Source organism: Camelus dromedarius, chromosome 1, assembly GCF_036321535.1.
Source record: "Camelus dromedarius isolate mCamDro1 chromosome 1, mCamDro1.pat, whole genome shotgun sequence".
In the NCBI taxonomy this organism is placed as follows: Eukaryota; Metazoa; Chordata; class Mammalia; order Artiodactyla; family Camelidae; genus Camelus; species Camelus dromedarius.
Window position 1 is genome coordinate 78,646,466 of NC_087436.1, and position 26,629 is coordinate 78,673,094.

At 40.2% G+C, this 26,629-nt stretch overlaps 2 protein-coding genes across 13 annotated transcripts in view; one reads left to right on the forward strand and one right to left on the reverse strand.

Moving 5' to 3' along the window:
* Positions 1-2,208: 2,208 nt before the first annotated feature.
* On the reverse strand, positions 2,209-9,404 carry HNRNPDL (heterogeneous nuclear ribonucleoprotein D like). 10 transcript variants are annotated; one of them, XR_004130679.2, is made up of 9 exons: positions 8,263-9,013; positions 7,309-7,477; positions 7,058-7,219; positions 6,466-6,597; positions 6,198-6,312; positions 5,560-5,730; positions 5,152-5,244; positions 4,671-4,775; positions 2,209-3,997 (listed from the first exon to the last, which is right to left on the reverse strand). XR_004130679.2 is itself a non-coding variant. In XM_064485771.1 (8 exons), exons 1-8 carry the CDS (start codon positions 8,703-8,705, stop codon positions 3,956-3,958), a joined length of 1,317 nt encoding a protein of 438 aa, XP_064341841.1. In that variant the 5' UTR covers positions 8,706-9,048; the 3' UTR covers positions 2,209-3,955. The 10 variants fall into 10 exon arrangements, 9 of the variants coding, with proteins under 9 accessions (XP_064341841.1, XP_010981755.2, XP_031288678.1 ...); XM_064485771.1 differs by lacking the exon at positions 6,198-6,312 and having other exon boundaries at positions 8,263-9,048; XM_010983453.3 differs by lacking the exon at positions 4,671-4,775 and having other exon boundaries at positions 8,263-9,011.
* The window catches only part of ENOPH1 (enolase-phosphatase 1), a 28,250-nt gene continuing 10,810 nt past the window's right edge, over positions 9,190-26,629 (forward strand). Inside the window, exons 1-2 of one of the 3 annotated variants that reach the window (XM_010983486.3) lie at positions 9,190-9,317; positions 25,126-25,227. Coding sequence is in view for 1 of the 3 variants with exons in the window: in XM_010983476.3 (XP_010981778.1) it covers positions 9,872-9,955; positions 25,126-25,227 (186 nt within the window). In the remaining 2 variants the exon portion in view is untranslated. Of the gene's footprint in view, positions 9,318-9,633; positions 9,956-13,792; positions 13,814-25,125; positions 25,228-26,629 lie in introns of those variants that run through there. The other 2 variants (XM_010983476.3, XM_064485800.1) reach the window with 2 other exon arrangements.

The window sequence follows — 26,629 nt, forward strand, 5'->3', positions numbered from 1 at the left end:
AAAATGCCTTTTCTTCTCCCTTATTGCCAATGATGTGCTAAGTGTAGTTCTAAAGTCCTAGAAAGAATACAAATTCTTATTATTTTTAAAGTCTGATAGAAATCACATCATTTAAAAAAATCTGTACAAGCTAATGAAAATACTGCTTCTTTGATTTTAGCTGGCATCATATTAAGTTCATGGTATGATGCTAATGATCACTTTAGATATTGACATCTTTTTTTTGTTTTTAATATGCCTTTGATTAATAGAAATGTCACTATATAATGAGAGCAATATATGACATGTACAGCCATTCAAAACATAGTCCTTGGAGAGAAAATATTGAAAGGGTTTCCTGGTAATGAAAATGTTGTAACTACCCTAAAACACTTCAGTCCCTACTATCACACACTCCCTTCATCACTCTGCCTTCATGGTCTGTGAAGAACTTCCATGTTCCAAATGTCCCACAGTTCAAGAGTAACCAAAGTAATCACTATCAACTCCACAGGGCAGATCTCTCATGGGAATTAGTAGTTGCTCCACATTATCTAGGATGCAGTTTCATCAGAACAAGAATCAATCAACTGTAAGAAAATCCTACTTTCCTACAAAAGATCTCAGTACTTGTAAATTAAACACCAATCTTACTGCTCAAAGATCATTCCCAAAGTGACAAACACTGTATCTAGGCCTGAGATGCTTGGTAAGACCTGTAAGTTGGTATTTTCAACTAGCTAACTTCCCCAACTTGAAAAATCAGGGGACTAATCATGGTTTTGCAGAGGTCCTTTTGTGGGGTTGGCCTTCCCTGTCTCATCAATAGAAGAATCACCCTGTGTGAGTGTTCACCTGCCAATACGCATAATTACAAGTAGAGAACATGTGAAAACTCCCTTTGGGCAACCTCATCAGTTAGTAGCAAATTCAGTAAATTTCAGTCCTTTTGTCGCCATAAAAGCCAACTTCAAGAGCCTTTTAAGCTAGATGGCTTTCAAAGTTTGCAATTTCCTTGAGACTACACGTAAAACATGTATAGACACAAATAAAACTCACTTTTGGTCAGATTCTCAAAAGGAAATAACCACTAGGTCAATATGAGAAAACTTGTCTGCAGTACGGTACTTTTCACATATTTCTTACATGTGCTGGACATTGATAAATGAAAACCTTCAGCATTGTTATTTGGAATTTCTAGACTTCGAATCAGATCAAGTATCCCTTTGCAAACCACACCTAAGTCCCATCACCCTGATTATGCTATGCCTCCCCAAATGGTACTTGTCTCAAAATGAGTAGACAGAATAGTAAAGCCAGGAATTAAAACTGCCACTTAAAGTGAACATAACCTTCAGAATGCTCAGCATTACTCTGTAATCTGCAGAACACCCTTATATTCTTTCCTATAGTTTATAAAATGCAGTGGTGGGGATGTCAAAGTTTAACTTTTTGCTATGCAACCCAAACTCACTGAAATCCCACATCTAATTAGACTATTTCAGGACAGGAAAAAACCCAACCAATGCTAAAATAGCCCATATTGTATGGTAATACATTTTTGAACGACTACAAAGAGTTATACTGCTTTTGCTCAAAAAACTTGAGACCACAGTTGATGGCAATTCTAGTAGGTTTGAAGTTTTAGGTAATTTTACAAAACATTTCCTGACATTGCTTATCCCTAGAATAAATTCAAATGGTAGAAATACACACTCATCTCCTGTAACTATAAACTGCATTTAAAATGGAATTATGTAATCGCAGTATCCTTGAATCACCTAATCCTGTGGTTGGCATCAAATCTTGCCAATGCACAGCAATTAATTTCTCAGGTTTCTTTGCATTGAAATTTATTCAGATTAGTGAAGTGTCTAGTCTGTCACCATTATGAAAAAGCATGGAAGACAAAGGAATAAAAGCTCTGCTTATTAACATTAGTATCCCCATAAACATCTTAACACTTAACCCCTAATCTTGTAAATGGAGCTTTAAGACTACAGATTATAGTTAATTTTGTTAATGTTAACATTAACATCAGCAAAACTGCTAATGTAGTGACACACAAAACTTGGACAAAACAGGTCAGGGAGTGTATTTGAGAATATACAGGCTAGTCGAGTACGTTTGTCCTAAGTGCTTCAGTTTTTCTAAAAGATCTCAGACAGTAATATCCAGATGTAGTGTTTCTTCAAAGTCATATATCAAGACTTGATTGAAGAGTTTGGATTTTGTTTAAAAAGCCTTTATTCATTTTTATCAGGGAAAGGACAATCTCAATGTCAACTTGCCACCTAATCATAAATTTGAACTTACAGGATTCACTGCCCTAAGACACTGCACCTACTGACTTTCACAACACAACTTGAAATCTCCTTTCTGTTCCCTAAGGTTGCATGTTGAAAGAATGAACGATCGCTTGTAATAGCCAACATTGGTACTTGGCCTAGGTGTAGGGTCAAACAGCAAAACAGGAGCAAAACAAGGCCAAAAGCACTGTAACTTGATAGCCCAGCAAGTACAAACATTGGAACAAAGGAAGTTGCAGGCACCAAATAAAACAACAAAAAAAAGGCAGGTTCATTAACATAAAAAATTTACACTTGGTTGAAGGTGAGGTCAACTATTCCACATGTGAACAAGTATGCCAGTCTAGTGGCTAACATAGAACCACAGAAATAAAATGAAAACCTTAAATTCATTAACTACACTGAATGTAAAATTCAAAGCTTGAATTTACCGAGGATATCCTCCAAAATCTAGAGCTAACACCACTCTTTCTAATGCACTAGAAGATGTGCTGTAATGACATGACTTGGTCACACCTAGATTTTCACTTACGTAAGGTTTAAAGTATACCTTTCCCCACTATTCCTTCCTATGTCTGAATATGGATAACTACTCAGCTCATGCACTAACTGCACTAAAAATGATGAAACCTACTATCGTGACGTCTATAAACTTACACCACGTAACAGTTAACATCCAATACAGCTTCCTAACAATGCCCCAAGAGAAAACATTTTGTTCAGTTTGGTGCTTGCTGTGACATAATACCAACAGAATAGTACACAATTTAATTTTAATCAGCCACTACTTCAAATATTTTAATCTAATCTTTGCTCAAACTTTAATAACCATATACCTATTTGCCAAACCCTTTGTGTTAAATGCAACTATATCTGATATTCTTAAACTGTAGCTCCTATCACAGTTTAAGTGCTTTTCCCTGTGTATATCTGGACATTTTAATCAAGAAAACAAAGTTAAGTATTATGATCATTAGTCAAAGCACTTTCTAGCAGACCACTGATTAGAATACAGCAAATCCTAACAAACGACCTTCCAGAGACAAGAACAAATCAAAATCTTTCTATTCATAAAAGGAGTTACCAGCATGCTCTGTGCCATCAGAAAATTACTTTTCAAAATACAACCAAGATTCATGGTCTACTAGAAAGTTTCCACTAATCACAACACTATGTCACGAAGATTTTCATGACAAAGTCTCCAGATATACAGAGGAAACATTACTTAAAGGTATGGTGGAAGCCTCAGGTAACAGAAAAATGAAGCCTCAGAGCTTAGAATACATCTAACAAAAAAGGGGAACAGAGTAAACACTGTAGCTGGCTATTTATAAAAGACCAGTTTCTCCCTATGGATCAATACTCTCTACAAAATAAACTGTGCCTTAATTATTGCTTATTTAAAATTACACTTTTACAGAGCTATTTAGTACCTGACGCAGAAAAACAATCACATAAGGAAGCATTTATTTGAGGTTTAACATGAAACCATACAAATAAAATTTGTATAAACACAAATCCACATCGAGTCATAACACAGATAGCAAAAGACAAAGTAAAAACAAAGAAAACTAATTGGCGGCTATATACAGTTGGACACAGTTGTGTCTTGTACACTAGAAAGTCTTTTACAAAATTATCATCTTAGATCAACAGGAGACCAATCTTCAATGTCGTCCTGCAAGACGGGTTACTTTAGCAATCTCCTCCTAAAAACAAAAACAAAACGGCAATTAGATTTGTGCAACTATGACAAACTTTCAAAGGTCCACTTTCATGAATTGTTTTAAGTTCTCACTTTATTCTTTTCTTCAATAATTAAAGATCACATGCAAATTCATTGGCAAAATGCAGTTTCAGTAATTAATAAATTCACCCTTAAGTTCCCAAATGATTTTAAATTTACTTAGAAAATCTGGGAACGTAACCTTCCCATATTCACAGGTTGAACTGTGCTAGATCAAGGTCTACTAGAAACATCTCTAGTAAGCCATGAAGAATGCTGTTTATCACAAACATGAATTTCTAATGGGTTTGTATTGCAAGAAAACAAATTGCTATGTGCATATGATCTTTAATTTATATCCCAGATTTTAAAGTTCTTGTTTTGGTTTGTAGATTTCACTATTAGCTATAAAAAGAAAAAGCAAGCATTAAATCTTAAAGAATGAACACTTAAAATGAGGCTCCACAATTGAAATACAACACTAAACAGAAGACCAAAATGATTAAGCTGTAAAAAGGCATTTATGTACTTTAACTCCTGTAAAAAACCATTTAAGTTAAGACACTTAATCTTCAAAAAGATTAAAAAAGAAGCCAAAGTCTGAAGTTTTCCACTTTAATCTTTACGCTGGTACATGAAGTTGGAAGAGACCATACCACAGGACAGCGTTTTCTGGTGTATGCCTTGCGCTCTGCCCGCAACGTGCGACCCCCAGAGATAGACGTGGTCAGGGTGACACACGGCCTGCAATGAAGTTCCCGCTGGCGGGTACAAACAAGGTATAATGTCAGAGTTAGAAGACAACATTCTTGTTTTCCTTAAGTTGTACCCATTTCAGTACTTTACCTGTTAATAGTTCTAAAAAAGTTTAATTATTCCTCTAGACCACCTGGTACACAAAGCAAACAGAAAAACTCTTAAGTTTTTCTGTAATACTAAAGAAAGTGAGATAAGACTTTAAAGTTAAAGATCTATAGACACTTTAGGCAAAACAGGCTCATTTTAAAGCAAGTAAAAAATTAACAATTTAGTAAAAACAGGCTACATGATATTTTGTTTTTACATATTTTTCATTTGTCTATTGATCTTTAAATTAAATTAGACATGTCCACTGGCTTCTTGTACTCTTATACACACCTGTTTTCTCCAATGTTCTCCTTTAGTATGGCTGGTAGTTGTTTTGGTGATTGCCACCCCCTCGAGATGCCTTGCCATAAGTGCTCTGTTGGCCTATTTTGAACAGACAAAAACAATTTTGTTTTAGTTTTCTATGAAATGGTTTCATTATATATTCAAAAACTACTAAATACACAAAGTTCTGCATGCCAAATATTAAAATCAGGTATTTTAAGTGATAATAAACTAATCACGCCATACATTCTAAAACACTTCTAATGACCAATACCTCTATATTAGCATAATCCCGACTGTTAAATGCCTCCAAAAATAAATTAGCTCCAAACGCTTCAATAGAAAACCCATATACACAATTTAACACTGAATTTTAATACCATTGGTTTATGAAGTTAAGTTAAATATTCTTACCACTGTAGTCTGCATATCCCTGTCCATATCCATAGTTCCCATAGTTATACCCAGTATAATCATAGCCGCCATAGCCACTATAGTTTTGATCACCACCATAGGCACTATTGTAATTTCCATATCCTTGATCATAATAGTTATTAAATCCTTGGTTCCAGTTTTGGCCCTGACCTGAAACAATGCACAGTGATTGTTAGGAAACAACTTCTGACCCCTGATCCTAACACAAAATGTGTTCCTGTCCCTCACTCTGCAAATCTTAAAAAAGCAGAATGGACATCTATACTGCTATCTGAGAAAGAAAACATTATTCCAGTTGTCATAAGGGGGCAGAAAATCCAATTGTGCTAGTATCAGGCTTCCTAAATTTAATAATCAGGATGAATGTGAAGACAAGTAGACTGTTTATAATTACATTTAATGGTACTATTTTCCCACCAGCAATGACACTGTCAGAATGGCCATTCTCTGAAGAGGTGAAACCAATAAACTCAGTAAAAACAAAAACCCACCCACTAAGCTGGGCATTTTCCATGTTGGGACAGTTAAAATTTGGATTTTCTTCCTGATGGGCTTATTCACATTTAGCAGTGTATAGCTTTAATCACTGAGTCAAATTCCTAGGAATGAAGTCTCACCTCGTCCACGACCCCTAGTACCACCTCGTCCACCAGCTGCAGCACCTCTACCTCCTTTTTGTTGTTGCTGTTGCTGCCTATATACCTCTTTGGGCTGAGCAACTTTAATTTCACACTATAAACAAAATTTAAAAACAAATAGAACTGTTACTGAAGGTCTAATGTCAAGCCATTTGTTTTTCTTCTCAAAAACATTTGGATAAATTTCACTTACATTAAAAAAAAAAACCCCTCACATTTTCCACTTAATGTAATTAAAAGGCTTTACCTTCCCAGAACCAATTTGATGATATCTGCTTTCTAACAATTTCTTTACTGGCTCTTCATCTGTATACGTAATAAAACAAAATCCTCTTCTTTCATTTGTTTTTGTATCCATGGGAAGTTCAATATTTTCAATCTGAAATCAAGACGCACACTCAAGATCATCCAGTAATGGTAAAAACCCACCAGATTTTACAATGCCACAAGTCCTTTTCAACCTTCAACATGACACGTTATTTTAATGAGATAACTTCCATACAGACTACCGCTTTACTAGAAGTGATTTGTTTATAGAGCATTTAGAGACGGGAGAGCAAAACCTCCCTTATTTAATACCGTTTCTTACTCAACAGATGCCACTGGTTAATAAATCCAAATCCTGACCACACCAAAGCATCCACCTTTTTGCCAAAATAAACTACATATTACTTTCCAGAGAAAGCAGTATTAAGGTACAGCGACTAGAAGGGACTTGAGCAATAATTTAATCCCATTCTCACCCAACACATGAGTTTGTTCTATAAAAACTGGACCAGGGATTAACATTACATAAACATACCCAATGAAAATACACGTAAACATAAAACATAGCGCACCTCTCCAAAGGCTCCAAAATATTCTTTAATTTGTTCTTCAGAAGTATCTGGGCTCAGTCCACCCACAAAAACCTTTTTTGGGGGTTCCTTTCCTTTTAAAGCTTTGGCCCTTTTAGGGTCTATCAATTTGCCATCCAGTTTGTGTTCTTTCAGTTCCAAAACCTATAAAACAGATTTATTTAATCTGACAACATACAACCAACGCTCTCAACAATTTGCAAAAAGCAGCACAATGCAAAACATGTTCGTACCTTATCAACACTAGCAGCATCTTTGAAAAGCACAAATCCAAATCCTCTTGATCTTCCAGTGACAGGATCTGTTTTAATTGTGCAGTCTACAACTTCCCCAAATCGAGACAAATACTCAGTCAGATCTTTCTTGCTTGTATCCCAGCTCAAGCCTCCAATAAACATTTTACTAAAAATAATTTTTTTTAAAAAAAGGTTAGAAATAGCTTAAACGGGTTAAGTTCTGAAATTATGTTCACAAAATAAACTATCAGTACGGGGAAATTTATCCCCACGTACAAGTAATTTAACCCACTTACAGATACGCATGAATAAACCACAAAAATACCCAAATTTCACCAAGGTCACTTATTCAAAACGATGGACAGCTTGCTCTCCACACTGCATAGTGCAAAGTTTAAAAGAGGCCAACAAAACGTTAATTGTTCTGGACTACAAAATCCAACTCTCTGAACCGATCCCACACAACTTAGGTTCACGTCTTCCTCAGCTGTCAAACGAACGTCCCATCTAAAGAACTCATCACATCGCCTACTAGAGATCTGGGTACCAGTCGCCTACTGTGTCGCAAACCAAGAGTTCCCTAAACTCTCCCCAAGAAAACCGCGCAGAGTCCCAACAGACACAATGAAGAGGCGGCGGCAGCTGCAGCATGTGGCGCAGCGAAGCCGGCCCCTCCCCCTCAGCCCCACGCGGCGCCTGCGCACTCGGGACCCGGACGCCGCCGCCCTCCTCCTCCAACCCCCTGCCCTTCCCCCACCTTCCGCGGGCCTCCCGAGTCACCTCCTCCGTCTCCTACTTCCCTCTTCTCTCCAACCTAGTAGGGCCCGGCGGGCACGCGGGGAATCCACTCGGGGCAAGAATGGGGGCAGCGCGCGGCTCCCGAGGGACGCAGGGCGCGTGCGGCGCGCTGGGGGAGAGAGAAAAAGGGGAGAGAAGAGAAGCGTGCGGTACCCGTCATCCTGCTGATTCTTGCTCGCGTTGATCTTGGACCCCTCTGCGAATTCCTCTATGTTGCTGTATTCGTTCATGTCCTCCATGGTGGCGGCGTTGTCGGCCGGGGGTTGCTGGCGCGCAGTTCGAGTCGCGGCAGCAGCGGCGGCGGAGCGTTGTATGGAGCTGGATTTAAAATGGCGGCGGAAGAGATCCGGGCGCCGCCTGCGCCCTCCCTTTATAGCCGCCCCGCCCGCCAATCGGGAGGGCTGCTGGGCGGTGACGTGGCGCTGGGCGCGCCGCGCCCCCTGCCGGGCGGCGCTGGGAGCGAGCGAAGGGAGGAGCGGGGCGAGCTGCCGCGGCGCCCGCGGCCGCCAATGGGAGAGGCTGCGGGAGGCTAAAGTAGCGGGAGCGGAGGGGAACAATGGCGGCGGCACATGGGAAAGCCGGGGCGGGACCTCCATCGCGGCCCTCCGGGTGAGGAGCGAGGTCGCGGGTGAGGGGAAGCGGGCTTGGGAAGAGAGAAGCGTCGGAAGAGAAAGACGAAGGGGCGAAAAGTCCTGGGGTCAAAAATCCCGAGCAGCGCCGTCGCAGGGCAACAGCCCCTCTTGCCTTGAGAGCCTTTGTCTCTGGCGTCCGGTCCAGCCCACTCCCAGCAAAGAGCCGTCAACCCCGCCTTTTTCCGCCCTCGGTCGCCCAGTGCGGAGCTGCTGTGGCGGCTGCTGCTATCGATTAGCACCGTGGCCGAGCTGTTCCGGAAAAAGGCGGACTGCGCCCGGCGCCGGCGGCTGAGGCGGCGAACGCGCCCGCCCGTCCGCCGCGCGCACGCGTGTTTTGTCCTCGAGCTGGCTGGAACCAGCCGAACAGGAAGCGGGCGCGCGACGGCCCCTCCGGGCAGCAGCGCGGCGCGGGCGCCTCTTCCGCTGCCGCCACAGGCGTGCGGGCCGAGGGGGCGTGACGGGCCTCCCAAGCCGATCGGCCGGAATCCAGGCCAACACAGTCAGCCAGCCCGAGACCCAAACGGCCTCTTTGCTGACAGAGGACGGGAGGAGGGGCGCGGGCCGGGTCGGATTACTGTAAATATGCAAAAGCGGAGGCAGTGGGCGGGGAGGGGGCTAGGTGCCGTAGAGGGCAAGGGGCACTCACATCCCCGGCGCGCCACTCGCGGGGCTCCCGTCTGCACGTGCCCCGGGCCTCTCCCGCTCGCTCAGTCTGCGGAGGGCGCGCGCCCGCGCACCCGGCTCCCGCGTTCGCTCCTTTGTTCCCGCCCACGCGAGGCCCATTTTGACGGATCGAGTTTGAGGCCCTCTAGCGGCCAATCGGCGTCGTCGCCATTACCTCTCCCCGCCCCCTCGGAACCCCGCGAGGGCCGCCCCCTTTCCCTGCCCACGTGGTCTCGGCCTCCGGCCCTGGGCTGCTCGCGAGTTCGGGGCCCCAGTGCTGTGGACGTCTCCACTTCCAGGTGTGCGGACGTGCTCTCTCCGCCTCGTGCATCAGGCCGCGCGCGGTTGCCGGCTCCCGGATTCTTGCGGGACTGTCGGAAGCCCGACACATTGTAGCGGGCGCAGCCGGCGCCGCCCTCCGCCTTTCCCATCCGTAGGCCGATCCCGTGGTAGCATCCGGTAGGGAAATGGTCGTGCTTTCGGTCCCCGCCGAAGTCACTGTGATCCTGTTAGATATCGAAGGTACCACAACCCCGATTGCTTTCGTGAAGGTGAGGGGCGGAAGGGAGTGGGGAAGTTTTGGCTTAAAAATAATAAAAAATTTTAACTATTGCAGACCTTGCCTTAGAGACACGAGGCGTAGGAGGGGCGGTGTGACTTTGCATCCGCTGTGGGATGGGAGGAGGTAGTCTGCGGCAGATGGTGGGGATGCATTTCCTCACCGCACCATCTTCGCCTTCCCCCGTCCCTGCCCCTCGGTTAGATGCAGATGGGTGGGGAGGGATGGAAGTGATGGCGAAGAAGGATGGAGGAGGGCAGGTCCGCCGGGGTTGGGTGAGGTGATGTGGGTGCCTCCCGCCGGGCAGGTGTACTTCCCGTCGCCCCGCAGGTGAGCGCGCACCTTGTGCGGGGATGGACTAGGCGAGTCATCGGCCGCAATCTAGTGGTCCTTGAGGCTTCTAGTCCCCCCAAAATGGAAGACTGAAATGTCAAGATGACTTTTCAGGTAACCCTGGTATGTTAGGCGATAATGGTTGCTCTTCGCCCTTTCCCACTCCTGCAGGTAGTGGCTGAACTGCACACGGTACAAACTGGACTAGGCTAGATTCCGTTCATTTTTCTCAAAACATGGAAGCTTGAAGGAACCTTGGAAGCTTGAAGGAACCCAAAGCCTTCCTCCTAGGTTGTCAGTGCTAACCAACACTTGTCTGCACCTAGTTCACAAACTTACAACTTCGCATAAGAGCAGGTTCCTTTTTTATATATGTTGTGTTTGTCAGGGTAAGGAAATATCAAATATTAACTTAGTTTTTAAAGGAATTCCTCGGGCTTAGTCTTCTCTGTATTTGACTTCTAGAGGTTTAAAAGTATTCACTAGAAATGCTTACATGCAATAATAATCGAGATACTATTTACGAAGTAGGAAAACCCCATCTTCCAACAAACTGAGTGTCTGAATTTTAAATTTGTTAAATTTAGTTTTATTTTAAAAAATTACCTGTAAAGAATGATTTTTTTGGATCGAGGTTATAACAAAACAATGTACAGTTTTAGGACTCCAGTAGAACAACTGCTTACAAATTTTTTGGAAATGCCACAGTACCTTGACATCCTAGCAAAAGTTCTTAAGAAATCTAGTTTGGCATTTTCCCACGTTTTTAAGCACACCTGAGGCCTCTGCAGAAAAACCGGGATTGGCCAAATGCTGATAATTGAGTTGACTTTCTTTTTCTTGTTGATTGTGACAATAACTGCTCTCTTGTAGTTTTCAAAGAAAAATATGGTTCCTCGTCTTTATGGTTTATAGTTTACAAGGCACTGTCTCCATCCTGGCTTTCTCTTGCTTTCCACCGTCAATAGGAGACCAGAGATAATGATGGGAAAGTTAGTAATGTGGCATAAGATACGTGCTGTTCTTGGAAAGTTAATTTAGAGAGTAAGATACCTCATGCAAAGCCATTTTGTAACAAAACATAAAGCGTCTCTCTCATCTTTTTTCCCCAATTTGTCTTCTGTAAGATGACAGGATCCGCTTCTTGGAATCTTTGTTTCTGGCAGACTTATTCTGAGAGCTTTCTGTGAATAAAAATGTCTTAGTAGTCTAAATAGATTTTGGGTGGACTTGACTCCATACTATAGGCAAATTCAAGACAGGCTGCAAAAATACTATTCAGGGATCTTGTTTAAAGGGTAGTTTCTTGTTTTTTGTCCTATAACCTATTATAATTATTTATATTAATATTAACTAATCTATTATGATATAATAGCCTATTTGTTATGTATTGATTTATCGAAACTAGTGTTTCTAAAAGTGTGTTCAGAACATTGTTTATGTGGATGTTGATAGTAATCATGCAAAAAAGGATTCCATTTTTAAATGCATTTTGGAGAAATGTTCTATACATATTCAACCAGATTTATTTGTTGCACACCTTCTCAGCCTTTATATCATACACACACTTGTACGCACATATATGCTTTGTCAGCCTTCAAGAGACTGGCATTTCACAAATTTACTTGAACCAAAAAACTTTTAGCAGAGTATCTCTTATCTTTTCAACACCTTTTAAAGAAATGGTATATTATGTCCTTGAACCTCTGAGCATGTAGCTGTGAATTGGGAGATGTTTTGCTTTGGGCTTCATTAGTCACATTAGGTGTGTGAACTTGTAGCCCTACTTCCTGTAGCATGATGAAAGGAAACACTGACTATTGTATATATGCGACTTGTATACTTTGACTCATCCTCAGAAACTGTGTGAGGTGTGTGTATTGTTTGCATTTTACTGACAGGAAAATAAGGCTCTGAAAAATTGAACAATATGCCTGGGATTTGAAACCAAATTGTCTGACTCCATAGTCTTTACTCTTTCCATTTTTATTGCACTGGATCGCTGAAATGGGAACCACAGAGCTTGTTCCATCTTCTTTGCCTGGCCTCTGTGGGTGTTAAATGAGAGTGCTTTAATCAGGAAGAAGTACCATAAAAGTATATAGTAGCAAATTTCAATTTACACCACCTCTTGGTGATAGGCTTAGGAGTGAACCCTCGGAACAGAATAACTATAGTTGAGTCTTTCTTTATTTGGGGGTTTGGTTCTACAGTCAGTGTATACTGTGAAAATTGAGCATTGTCAATAATTGCCTTTGAAATACCCTTAGGAAGTCAGTCCTCTTTGGAGACTGATTTCATCTGTCAGTAAGTCATGCAGCCATTTTCCCTTCAGAGTTGAAATGAATCCCTTCTTCTTTCCAAGAGCATCAGAGGAAGTATTTAGTTTGGGAATAGGTGATGTAGATGAAAAATGATACTGTGTCACACATTAGCCTCACACCAAACCATTCATGCTATAAGAGACACTGGAGCCTGAGACTGTCCCAGGGAACAGAACATCTTCATCGACTGGAATGGCAGACGGATATGCCAGCATTGTTATGGTTATTTCTTCTCTTTCTCTTATTTTTTTCCCACTGAGCACTTACAGTTGAATGTGTATATTATGCAACTGAACTATCTAGCACTAGCAGTCCTGGATATCTTACGGAATTCCATAGCATCTTCCCAGTCTGGGAAGTGGTGTTCTGTGAGCAGCCTGTGGTTCTATCAGGGCATGCCTCCAGTCTTTAGGCTCCAGGCAACAGTAAACAATGGTATTACTTACCTGCTATTATGTCTTATTTCCTTTGGGTCAGAATGGTCAGATTTCTAGAGCAGGAAGGGTTCCTAGCTTGGATCATCTAGTCAGTGTCACAACCAGATAATTAATTTCTCACATCAATCAGTTAATGCCTGGAGGGAATGTCCTGTGTGAGGATCATCACAACTTGTTGCAGGCAGAGCAGAATAGAACCCAGCTTTCCTAAGATGTTCCCAGTGCATCTGAGTCTTCAGCACCCCAGCCTTGCCCCTCATTGCAGGACACAATGCCTCTTGAGTTTCTTTTCTTTTCAGGTGCTGACTTTGATCCTCTACAGTGGTGATCTCCCAACATTGTTTGGTCGTGTACACCATCAGCAAAATTATACAAGGCACTACCAATATAATTTATTGTGTACACATGTTATTGTACTATATTAAGTTATAAAGTGACTTGGAATTTAAAGATGAGATCTAAAGAGTAAATATGAATGAATATTGTTGTATTCTCTTCCCTCATCCCCCTGAATCATCCTGCACCCATCCCATGGAGCCACCACTTGATCTTTTGTCTGTGGTGATGTAATATCCACTTTCTGACTTTGTGCATTGTATTATTCTAATGTTTTTAGCCTGTAAGCTATGAAATAACACCATTACCAGTCCTGTGGTTATCCTGTCAAGAACCTTCAACCATTGCTTTTGAGTTGGAGAAAATGATCTTGTTTCTGAAAGTGCTCTGTAATTTGGTGCCTTCCCTGTTACATGTCAGGTTAGTACACGTAACAACAGTTGGGGTAGTTGTGTTCTATAAAGTCACTGTGAACACCATCTTAGCAAATACTGAATCATTGTCCCCAGATGAAATGCAGGATTAGGTTCCTGCGGGCCTCTGGTCACATTTTTGTCAACTGATTGATACATAACCTTGTTTTATGTGTGTTTCTTTTTGCCTTATTTAATGTATATCGTTGAGTCATTAACACTGAGCTCACTGCCAATGGCACTAATGCTTTAACACTTGTATTTTCTCCATAAGGCAGCTTTCTTGCCCTTAGAAACACTTGACAGTGCTTTAGCTCTTTGCTTGGGGGCCATCTTAAACTGCAAAATCACCAACAAAAGGCACAAAATGTGAAAAATATGGCACTAAATATTATATATATTAATATGTATATTTAATGTATAATATATTAGATTTTGAAAAGGACTCATTTAAAACATGAGAGGTGAAATAAGAAGGCAGAGCATCACCTCATTCTGGGAAAGTGTTGTCTCTGGTGTTTCAAAATTTTTGCCATTGTGTTCACGTATGTACCTGTCCTCAAAAAATCAGGAAAAGGCAGTGAGTAATGATTTGGGGATTACAAATAAATATTAGTGATAGGAGAATTTGCAAATACAGAATCTTCAAATAATGAGGACTGGCTGTATAGAGTGGTATTTATAAGGATGGTCTTAGGGACTGTGCGAGTCTGGGTTAGCATTTTGGCTCCTGCCTAAATGATTTTATGGCAAGTTCATGTCTCTGAGTCCAGGTATGTATTTCCTCAGCTGTACTGTGGGGATATCAACGTCATAAGGCTATGAACATTTACTGAATGTTCTAACCCTTGAAAAAACTTCATAAAATAAATACATTTACGTCAATATTTCATCCACCATCTCAACAAATCTTGCCAGGGAGAGTAGAGGGGCATGTTTTTCTTTTTTTTCATTTATACCTTAGGAAAACTTTTGTGCTTGAAAGTAAAATCTTTGTAAAAATTAAGAAGCTTCAAGTTTCTGCTGTAGAGCACAGGGAACTATGTTCAGTATCTTGTAATAACCTTTAATGAAAGAGAATCTGAAAACAAATATATGTATGCATATGCATGACTGGAACATTCATTGTGCTGTACACTAGGAATTGAGACATTGTAACTGATGGTACTTCAATAAAAATTAATCAATTAATAAATTAAAAAAAAAAGAAGCTTCCATTAACTGAAAGTATGAACCTTTTGAGGATATTTGTCCCTGAAATTTATGAAGAGGGTCATGGTGAGTACCATTGCCAATGGCTTTTTATATCCGTGTGTCTCAGACTTGAATGTGTATACAAATCATCTGGAGATCTTGTTAAAATGTAGTCTTTGATTCAGAAGATCTGGAATGGAACTTTTTTTTCATCTTTAATGACATTGTTTTCTTTCTAACTTTACAAGCAATACATGTTCATTGCAGATAATTAGAAATATATAAAAGCCTTAAGTAAAAATTAACAATCACTCATAGTCCCCATGCACCAGAAGTAACCATCATTTGCATTTTCATGCATTTCTTCCCAGTGTCTACATTTTTTTAAAAATGGAAGTATAACTGGCCTCCAACACTGTGTTAGTTCCAGGTGTACAAAATAGTGATTTGATATTTCTATACATTATAAAATGCACCGTGACATGTCTGGTTACCATCTGTCACCATACAAAGGATTACAGTTGACTGTATTATTCCCCATGCTATACATTTCATCCTTATTTATTTTATAACTGGAAATTTGTGTCTTTTAATCTCTCACATCCATTTCACTAATCCCTCCAACCCCCTCCCCTCTGGCAGCCACCTGTGTGTTCACTGTATCTGTGAGTCTGTTCTATTTGTTCACTTGTTTTGTTTTTTCAATGTGTGACATCATACGGTATTTGTCTTTCTCTATCTGACTTATTTCACAGCATAATACCCTTTAGGTCCATCTATGTTGTCACAAATGGTAAAATTTCATTCTTTTTTATGGCTGAATAATGTGGAGTGGAACTTGATGCTGAATTTCAAACAGGTTTCCAGGGGATGTTGATGTGCTGGTCCATGGACTGCATTCTGAGTAGTTAGGCTTTGCACAGATTCGTAAGTCTGTCTATGGCTAGGTCTCTTACTGCTTCTCTTTTCTCATGGCTCATTGGAGATGATCTACAGACCAAGAGAGTGTAGGTGAATTAGAAGAGGTCTGTCCTAATTAACAGAACCAAAGCCTCTCAAAAGTCAAGTAAATTGACAAAAGAGGGCAAGAAACTAAAATAAGCTGGTAGGCACCAAAGCATTAAGCAGTTGGCCACTTCCCCAGCTTTTGCAAATTGTCTTCCAGAAACTGAACTGTAAAGCAAAAGTACCTTTCTTAAAGGACAAATAGAAAGGAGTTACATGTACTTGAAGGAAGGCAGGATAATAGGCCTGAAAATTCCTGACAGATCTCCAAAATTCCCTTGTGGATCCCTCCTCTCCCCCACTACCACCATCTTGTGTTTTCTAGATAGTTTGTTAGTGCAAACATTTCACTGAATGTGTGTACGATAGGGACCTGCGTAATAAGGCTTTGGGTATTTTGGCAGATGGGCAGGTGAATACCTTGCTTTAACCTGCTGTGTTAGTTCCCTATATGATCACAAACATAGTGGTTTTAACACAGTACAGATTTGTCATACTGTTCTGGAGGGTCAGAACTCTGAAGTGGGCCTCAGGTGTTGACAGAGCTGTGTTCCTTCTGGAGACTAGGGGGAAACTCTTTTCCTTGCTTTTCCAGCTTCTAGAGGCTACCCACATTCCCTGGCTCTTGGGCCTTCCTCTGTCTTCAAAGCCAGCAGTGTAGCATCTTCAGATTGATCCTTCAGTCTCTGATGTTGACTCTGACCCTCCTTCTATCTTTCACTTACAAGGACTTTATGATTGTATGAAGTCTGACTAGATAATCCAGGGTAATCGCCCCATCTTGAGAGCCTTAGTTTAAATCATGTCTGCAAAGTCTTCTGAAAGCAGGAATTTCAAAGTCCTCTCTCTCTGCTCTGCAGGGCCATGTATTTGTCACTGCGGCAGATGCTGCCTCGTGGTGGTGTCTGTGTGTGATGTTTTCCAGCAATGCCAAGAGCTCCTTAACAGGCAGAGACCAGAGCCTGGCATGCTGCTTGCACAGAAGGCATTCAGCAAATGCTTGTTGATGGTGATATGACACATTCCAGAATTGGCACGGGAGGGGCTGGCATTGTTTCTCCCACCTCTGCTCTCCTTGCTGTTTCAGATTTCCTCAAGTGATACTTTATCTTATTTGCACAATATGCAATTTAACTGACATCTCTAAAGTGGCATTAGAATATTCATTGACCCAACATTTCTAAAATCTGCAAGTTTTAGAGAAAGAAATCAGTTAATAGTGGAAATTAAAAGCCATAAGAAACAGAAATTTTATTAACAGTTAAAATGAAGTTAAAGAGCTAAATATTATTATATGGAAACTTGTATCTGTTAATGTGAGGATAATGTATTTTTCCTCAAAAGTGAGTTCACACTTGTTATAAATTACAGAAGAATATAATGTAGAGAGTGAATGCCTCTTTTGCTTCTACCACTCAGCAGTACTCATTAAGAGTTTGGTGAATATTCCTTTGGATTTTTTTCCTTTGCATACAGTAAAGTCACTTATATCCTCGAAAGAAATGTAGTCACATCAACCCCAAAAAGGTACCAATTCTAATATATAACCCCTGTTGTAAAAACACTGAAATGGGCATTTATCTTGTGCTAATAAACTTTTTTTTCATTTTTCAGTTTTATTAGGTAAAATTTAAACAATGATTGCACATATCCAATATATTACATGTAAATACATATATACAATATACTGCAAATTTTTAAAAAATTTATGTATATGTACTGTTCATTTTAAGAACAGTTTAGAGCTTTAGCTTTTTAAACTTGGTTATCAAAGGAATAAAGCCAACCACAAAATAAGAATCAACAGAATGCAGTAATCCAATCATAAAGGACAGTCAAATGTTCATCTAAGTTATAAATAATTAGTTCATCTGTGTCCCTTTTGTTTTTTAGATTACATATAGAAGCGATTCTGATGAACTTTTAAAGGATATCCTGTGTTTAGCTCTGAAAAGTCCTACCTTGTCTGATGGTTCTTAAAATTTTCCATTCTCACAGCTGACCCCTTGTCATGCCTCCACGAAAAAAAAAGGCACTTTTTTTTACAGTAAAAGCTTATTTTTAAATAAAACTTTTGATTTTCACATTTATAAAGTCATTTAATTTAATATTCAAAATTGGTTTTGGTGGAGGCAGGAGTCAGAAGGGGTGGAAGCCACCCACTCTGGTCCCACAGCATCCAGTTCTCCAGCATCACCTCTCTGCGCTGTGTGGAAAGCCGGTAGTCCTGTCCTCAAAGGCCTTCCTGGAACCTCATTGGAACCTTCCCAGGGGACTCCATTTCAGAAACAGAGATTTCTTTTCAAGGACAGAATTCTTTAATACAGAAAAGGGTTCTTTGTCTTCTAGGTATGTACGTGAGTAGTCCATTTCTTAACTTGATTTTCTTTTCAGTGATTCATTATGTGACCTCCTAACAAATTCCTTTTCTTAAGTCTAAAAAGTAGTGCTGAGTAAAGAGAGACTAACATATGGGGTTTGGAAACTAGTGGTAACCCCAGCAGTGGGACTTAGGTAGGACTTTGGAGAGGAGCTCATGGTCGGACCAGTGCTTGGCAGTTAAGCTGATATGCTGCAGGAGGCTGGCTGACTCCTGCACTGGGCCCCACTGCTGTGGGTCCACAGCATTGTAAGTTCAGTAAGTTAATTAAATGCCTTCGACCGGGATGATCAGGCTCTAGGGATCTGACTCTTCGAACTGAAAAAAAAGGACTTGATTGAGGGGAGGGTATAGCTCAGTGGTAGAGCACGTGCTTAGCATGCATGGGTATTGGGTTCAATCCCCTGTACCTCCATCAAAAGAATAAAAAAAAAAATCTGATTGCTAAAGTAAAATCAGAGCTTCTTAACTTAGACTTAACCTTTATATGCCTCTGTAAAATGGAGGAAATAAGAGCACTTATTTCACAGGGTTATTATGAGGGTTGAAATGACATCATTCAGGCCATTCATTAATAAATTCATTGAGTAAATTTGGAGTGCTTGGTAGCAGTGGCCATGGTGAGAAGTGATTAGATTCTGAATATATTTTGAAGGTAGGGCTGACAGGATTTGCTGATGAATTGATTGGATGTGGAGTGTGAGAGAAACGAGTCAAAGATGACTAAGGCTTTTGACCTGAGGATCTGGAAGGATGGAGCTGCCACTTATGGAGGTCGCGGAGATGTGGGAGAAGGAGAGTTTAGGGGTAGAAGCAAGAGTCTTGTTTCAGACATCTGGGATAGGCAGTTGAAAACCAGTCTGGAGTTCAGACAGAAGGTCCAGGCTAAAGCTGTGGATTTAGGGGTCATCGGCAATAGACGGTATTTAAAAATCATGGATTAGATGCCATCACTAAAGATTGGCTGTAGATAGAGAAGTGCCTGGAATAGTGAGTGCTCAGTAAATGCTGGCAGTTAATCCCACTATTACTATGACTACTCATATTATTCCTATTTACTGGAACTATTACAGAACTGTCTGGTGAACCAGAATCTCTCATTTTCTTTGTAGAAGTCTCTTTGAGAAAAGATGTGTTAGAAATTTCTATAGAGAATATAATATCAGATCCAGGGAGTTGGGTGGTCCTAGTGAGCTGTGCTCCCTGAAGTCATCCACCCACACAGCTGGATAGGCTCATGCATTGGGATTTGATAGGCCTGGGTTTGAATCGTGGCTTTACTTTGTGCCAGTAGTGAACCGTTTTTGAACCTCAGTTTCTTCATCTGTTCACAAGGGGGCACCTTGCAGGGATGGTAGGTGGATTCACAGTTAAACGTCAGTTCCTTCCCCTTCCCCTCCACACTTAAGGAATAGGACTCTGTTCCCTCTCTGGAACTCATGAGTTACGGATATTCTGTCTCTCTGCTGCTTCTTTAAACCTTATCCCAACTGCTAGCCCCTTGTAATGATAACCTTTTCTTGTGAGATGTGGTTCACTGCAATTAATTAGATTATAGTTTATCTTTCTTTAATTACAGTTTAATCTTAATGGGATTTAGAAGATACTTTTGTCTTATGAGCAGCACGTTTATTAATTCTTTCTGACTGCAGGTGAAATCTAATATTCTAAAGTCTTCAGCTTTCAAAGGGGAATGGTTATGTCTCTGCTTACCCCATGAAAATAGGGACAGCAGAGTTATAATTCCTGAGCCCCATGTGGCCCTGTGTAGAAGCCAGAGCACCAAAACTTCTCTTGGTAATTCCTAGTATGGTCTTCAGGAAGGATATTTAAGGAGCAATTCTGATACCACAACTGCTGAAGCTATCTGTTGGATAGTATGGACCACTCCAAGAGGTAGTAAATTCCCCATCATTAGAAGTGTTCAAGCAGGTACACATTTCTAGTTTTAAAATAAGTAAGTCATAAGGATATAATATACAACATGGTAACTGTGGTTAATAATACTGTATTGTATATTTTAAGGTTGTGAAGAGTATAGATCTTAAAAGTTCTCATCATAAGAAAAAACTTTGTCTTACTGTGTGGTGGTGGGTGTCAACTAGACTTACTGTGGTGATCATTTCACAATATACGCAAATATTGAACCATTATGTTGTCCACCTGAGACTAACATACTGTTATATGTCAATTGTATCTCAGTTTAAAAAAAGATCATACACTTTCATTGTAGAAAATAGATACATCAAAAAAGAAAATTTTTTTCCCTTGAAATCTCATGACCCACAGAAAACCTTTGTAAACCTTTATGTCCATATTCTTTTAGATTTTGTTCTATCTGTTAGATATTCCCCAAAATAACATTATGCTCTATGTATCTGTTTTATTTCTTATTTAGAGAATGTAATTTGTTTTTAAGACCCCTGAAGCTACTTAAATTTCCTTTGCTTTTTATCCTCTGAGATTAATAGAGAAATAATAGCCCATCAATAATTGCCTTTGTGTTGTTTAATTTTCTGGCTGAAAAGATGTCCAGTTCTCAAGTACTATAAATCATTTGCATTGTGTGGTTCCTTTGGAAGGCTTTTAAATCGTTTCTTTAAATAGCTGTAGTACTCTGAGTATTTCCCATTACCTTTTTATTGCCCATTTTCTTCAAAGGAGACTTGAGTACATATTATAGCAACAATTTTATTTTTATTGATTCAATGACCTTTTCATTAAAATGACCACTTGACCATAAAACAAATCCATACTTGGCCTTCTAAACATTTATGAGGCAACTTCTTTAATTAGGTCTTCAGAAATTTTGTGGCCCTTAATGGAGCTCTTTCAGAATGCTATCACTGAGTTGTGTAAAGTGATACAAATTGCTGCTTGCATAGTATCCCCTCTGGCATTTAGTGGAATTGAATCATAGGCCCCTGAAAGACAAATACTCTCATTTAGTTCCATAGCCTTTTGTTATATGTACTACTAAACTGTAACAACCCCGTGGAGGCCTCCTGGTGGACTAAAAATATTCACACGTTTGTAGAATCCTGGATTTATTTCAGCATTTTTTTCCCATACTATAGTATTCTGAAATTATCTGTAAATGGATTATAACTGAAGTTAAAATGTTTATCATCACAGTTATTTCTGGAATTCCTTTTAAAGCCTGAAAGTTTTCAGTGGGCAGGCTTGGACAATAAGCACTAGCTTTAAAAAGTCTATTTTTAGAGCATTCTTATCTGGTATCATAATATATATCAGGCTGTGGTATAATTACTAGCTTTTAAAAATAAGCAACTCGAAGGCATTTTATTTATTTTGCGTGATGGATGCTCAATAAGAAAGAATAGTTAAAATCTTCACAATTTAGTTATTTGCTCCATGTACTTTTATGTTATGCCGTAACACTTTTGCACCAAAGTAGAACAGTCTGCTAATTTGCCAATCCCAGGTAATACTGATATTCCAGTTTTACTGAGTTCTAGCTTCATTGCCTAGCTTTGTTTACTTTGTGCAGGGGAAAAGTTTTATATATAGAGGAAAGAGGCAAATTGGATGACCAGGAGTCCTAAAGTAATTTCTGATTTCTCAGCCTTTTCCCAAAAGTTCAGAATTGTTTGAAACCTTGACCTTTTATTTCCATGAGTTCTTTGAGGAGAGGGACTATGGTTCATAACTCCGTTATCAGAAGTGCCTGGCAACTCAGTAGGTCCTCAGTAAATGTTGAATGAATGAGTTGGCTGTGCTTGTTATTTATCCTCTAGGGACTTCTCTGCTATTATCACTGAATCGGGGTAAAGAAGATCCTTGCCCTGTTTAAATGTTTGTGGGTATATAATTAGTGGTTAAGGTACTGGGTGCTTTCATCCATCTAATTACCTCTAATGACTGCAGTGACTTTGGTACTATCATTGCCATTTAGCAGATGAGGAAGCAGGCTGAGAAAGGATAAGTTACTTGAACACAGCTAGTGAAAGGCTGAGGGAGGATCCTAGCCTGGCATGCTGCCCAGAGTCTGTGCTCTTCATCTGCTGGCTCTCAGAGGTTAAGAACCTGGGCTCTCAGGATTAACAGGCTTTCCATGAATTGTTCTTGGTACCAGTAAAGCTGGATATAGGAAATTCGACTTTGTGAAGCACAAAGTAGTGTAGCACTGCATGCCTTTCTATAACTTTTGAGTTCTTCAGCTCTTCAGTTACTGGGCAGCCCTGAACCTGATCAGAAGTTTTCCGCTGGGAGTATTTCTAGTTGCTTGGGAGTTGGGAAATAGTGGAGGCAGGACACTGGAGGGGAATGACCAAGTGAGAAAAGTGTAGGATGAAGGGTCAAAGCTGCTGGCTTGTTTGTTTTTTAATTGTAACACATTTAAAATAAGCAAGAATAAAGAGTAATCTAGTGACCATGCGCCCCACCACAAAGCGAATTAAATTTTGATAATATGTTTGTTTCAGGTGTTAAAGAAATAAAACATTGCAGCTATAACAGGGCCTGAATACATCCCATTTTGTATTAGAGTTTTATTCATATTCTAGTTTCTATTCATGTTGGTAAATACTCTCAGTGCATTCATTTTTAATTGCTGCATAATGAGTATGAATGTACCCCAGTTTATTCTCTAGCTGATAAAAGATTTAGATTGTTTCCAATTATTTTGCAGCATGCCCAGTGCAACTATAACTTTTGTTTTGAACTTCTCCCTTTGTGGACTTGTGTTTGCCTATTAGAGGAGTGGCTGTGTCTGGGTCCCTTCAGTTCTGCTATGTCTTCTGAGGTGGCATTCTCAAGGGAGGGGGGCGTTTTGCAGTCATCCCACAGTGCAGGAGTGTGGGAGAGGTGTTAAGTAGGAGAAAAAAAGGAATAGGGAGGGCATAATGGGAAAACTGAAAAAGCAGAAAATCAGAAATACATCAGCGCAGTAAAAGGAATCTCTCGCGGTAAGAGAAAGCTGTCAATCTTAGCTCTTCGTTTTCCTTCTTTAAGACCAAGAATGAGTTTTTATTGAGCTTAAGCAAGGCTTTTGTGTCAAGTATGCTGAAAATTTTGCCTGATCACACTGTTTATCCTGAATCTGCTGAGTGATCCATTACTTACTGGAATGCCACACAGAACAAGCAAAATTGAATGACTTCTTTATTTTTTCTAGGGCAGGTGAAATTTGAATAATGTATCATGAAGAGAGGTAACCACTTAAGTCCCACCATTTTTAAAAAGCCATAATAACTTTCTTGTGTTGTGTATTTTCATTTGCAATTTAAGTTGAACTTAGAATTGGGTCTTCTGAAAGGACTGCAGGTCCTGGCCTCACTTTGAGAATCATTGCTTTAGGTCTCAGTTCTGTGGTCACTTCTCCAGCAAAGCCTTCCCTGACTTCCCTCACTCGATCAGACTTTCCTGTTTTATGCCCTAATGGTAGTATGTACCTCTCATTTGTACCATTTATTAAAGTACTTTCTTAAGTTTAATGTCTGTTTCTGCTACTGGACTCCTTGAGATTAGGGATCACGCGTGGGTTTTGCTCACAATTATACCCTCAGCCCTTTCCACAAAGGCCTGCCCTGTACTGGGCATTTAGTACAGACTTGAATAAATGAATGAATAAATTTAAATAAACAGACTTCTTGGATTCCACCTGATTATAGTTTCCCTTAAAATGTAAGGCTTTCTCTGAATTATATACCTGGGGCCTACATTCATAGCATATGTTTGTTTTCTGTTTTTTAGACTGGTTATTGCTAAGACTGCTGCAGGGCCATTGTACCCTGGATCTGCACAGCATTCTGTGCATGCTCTGCTTGTCTCACCCGTTGTACCACATTACAGTTGTTTGTTTACCTGTCATCCCCCCTTTCCCCCCACTAAGTTCTTAAAAAGCTTATTAGCTTTTTGAGAAAAGGGATTGTGACTTGTTTATCTGTTCAGTCGCCTTTATGCCCCACTCAGGGACTAGCATATCTTAGCATATAATCGACACTAAAATTTTATCGAATGCGTCATTGGATTTGGAAAGATACGTGTGCTACAATTGCAAGTAAATGCATTTTAACCTAAGAGAAATCATTGGTTACTGACAGGTTACTTATATCTGAATTGTTTTGCACATCACCTTCTGATGGCGTATTCTGTAGGTGTTCTGATTACCAAGAAAGAATCATGGTGATCAGGTAATTTTTAAGACGTTTGTCATACATGAACGCCATTCTTTCAGCAGATACTTGAGTTATGTACATGTCCCAAGTACTGTGGTGTGCTTTGAGATATAGCTGTAAGCAGGGTATACCTCATCCTTGCCCTCAAAATCCTACGGTCTAGCCATCTAGTTTAGGAGTTGGCAGACTGGCAGACTTTTTCTGTAAAGGACTGAATAGTAAATGTAAATGTTGAGACATTTGGGGCCATTTGGTCTTGGTTAAAAATACTCAGCTCTCCCATTGTGGCCCCAAAGTGGCTCTAGATACTCTGTAAACAAATGAATGTGGCCATATTCCAGTAAAACTTTATTTATAAAAACGGGAGGGGATTAGATTTGACAGATGGGCTGTAATTTGCTGACTCTTGATCTAGTTCACTTGTTTCTTGGTCTCCATCTCTGTCTCACTCCTGTATCCACAGCAGCAATTTTCATATTTTCAGTGAGAATTTCAGTGGCTTCTTTGCTCAAATTAGTTAAGGTAAGATTGTTGAAGAACTTGATTTCATGCCAACAACTAAAGCTAATTCTTGTTTTTTCTTTTTGTGCTTTTATACAGGACATTTTATTTCCTTACATCAAAGAAAATGTTAAAGGGTATCTGGAGACACACTGGGAAGAAGAGGAGTGCCAGCAGGATGTCAGTCTTTTGAGGAAACAGGTTGGGACATTTCTGTTCCATTGCTCCCACATTCCCAAGTGTGATAGAACTGAGGATGCCTGAAGACTTAGGTTATGCTCTGAGCATATTTTCAAATAAGTGCTCTGGATTCACAGGGCATGGAAGTTGCAGTGACTTGCTGGCTTAGGAATTTACAGTACATAATTAAATGGCCAGATCATGGCAGTTTATTGTCTCCACCATGGCCTATTTCTGGAGCTATTTCAATTGCATGAAATTATCATGCATTTGTAAAACTAAGCCTTTTTTGGGTGGGGTGCGAAAAGATTTTGTGTCATCTCATCACATTTTTCATGAATGTCTCCGGACGATAGCACCTCGTCAACTCATTCTCCATCTTCACCTTCTCGTGGCAAGAGCCCTGGCTGCTTCTCCACAGAGCTCCTGGGCCCTCACAGACCTCTCACCCCAGCGGACACTTGGCCCAGCCTTCTTACCGCCTTCATTGCATGTGCTCTGTTCTGCTCTGATCTCTCTCCAGTTTGCAGTCTTTCTCCTTCCACATTGTGTGTTGTGGAACTCCTGTTCTGTTTTTCTTGTTAAAATTGCTTTAGTGGCAGAAATCTTACAAACTGTGCAGACCTAACTCTCCAGCAGTTATTTTCCAGTTAATTTTTTACATCAGACAATGTGGAAGTTTCTCTTTATTTTTTTAATATTAGGATTGAAAGGGGCATAGTGTATTTGGGTTTGTTGAATTTTCTGGATAACTCCGGGGGGTCTGAAACACTCCCCTCTTTTAACTTTTTTGTTGTCTCAACTCTTTTTGTTGAAACATACCTACATATTCTCCCTTTTTAGTATATAAATCCTTGAGTTTTTAGGGATTGGACATGTGCATTGTCACAGGGCCGCTGTTAGGGTCTTTGCAAGATGTGGGAGGTTGCAGGATACCGAATGTGAACCAACCCCAGACGTTGTTTTCCTGGCTGCTTTTCATTGAATTCTAGGCATCAACTAGTTTCACTGAGATCTTCTTTATTTCTTCCTCAGTTAGTTACAGTGCAGAGTAGAGGGTCAGATTTAATTGAAGTCCTGTTTTGTTGATCCTAGTAAGTGAATCGACAAACCAGGTCTTACTGTATCATTTTATCATTAAGTGCTGTCTCTCTTCTCACATATGACGTGCCTCTCGGTTTAAGTTCAGCTTTAGTAATACAGGAAAGGTAATGTAAATTTTTTTTAGAAGTTTATAATTTTATTTAATTTTTTAGAACTTTTTGTTTATGTGCCATGGAGAGGTACTTGGGTTTATTTATTTATTTAGTTTTTCAGTGGAGGTACTGGGGATTGAACCCAGGACCTCATGCATGCTAAGCATGCGCTCTGCCACTTGAGCTGTACCTTCCCCTGGTAATGTACATTTATTCATTACAATCCA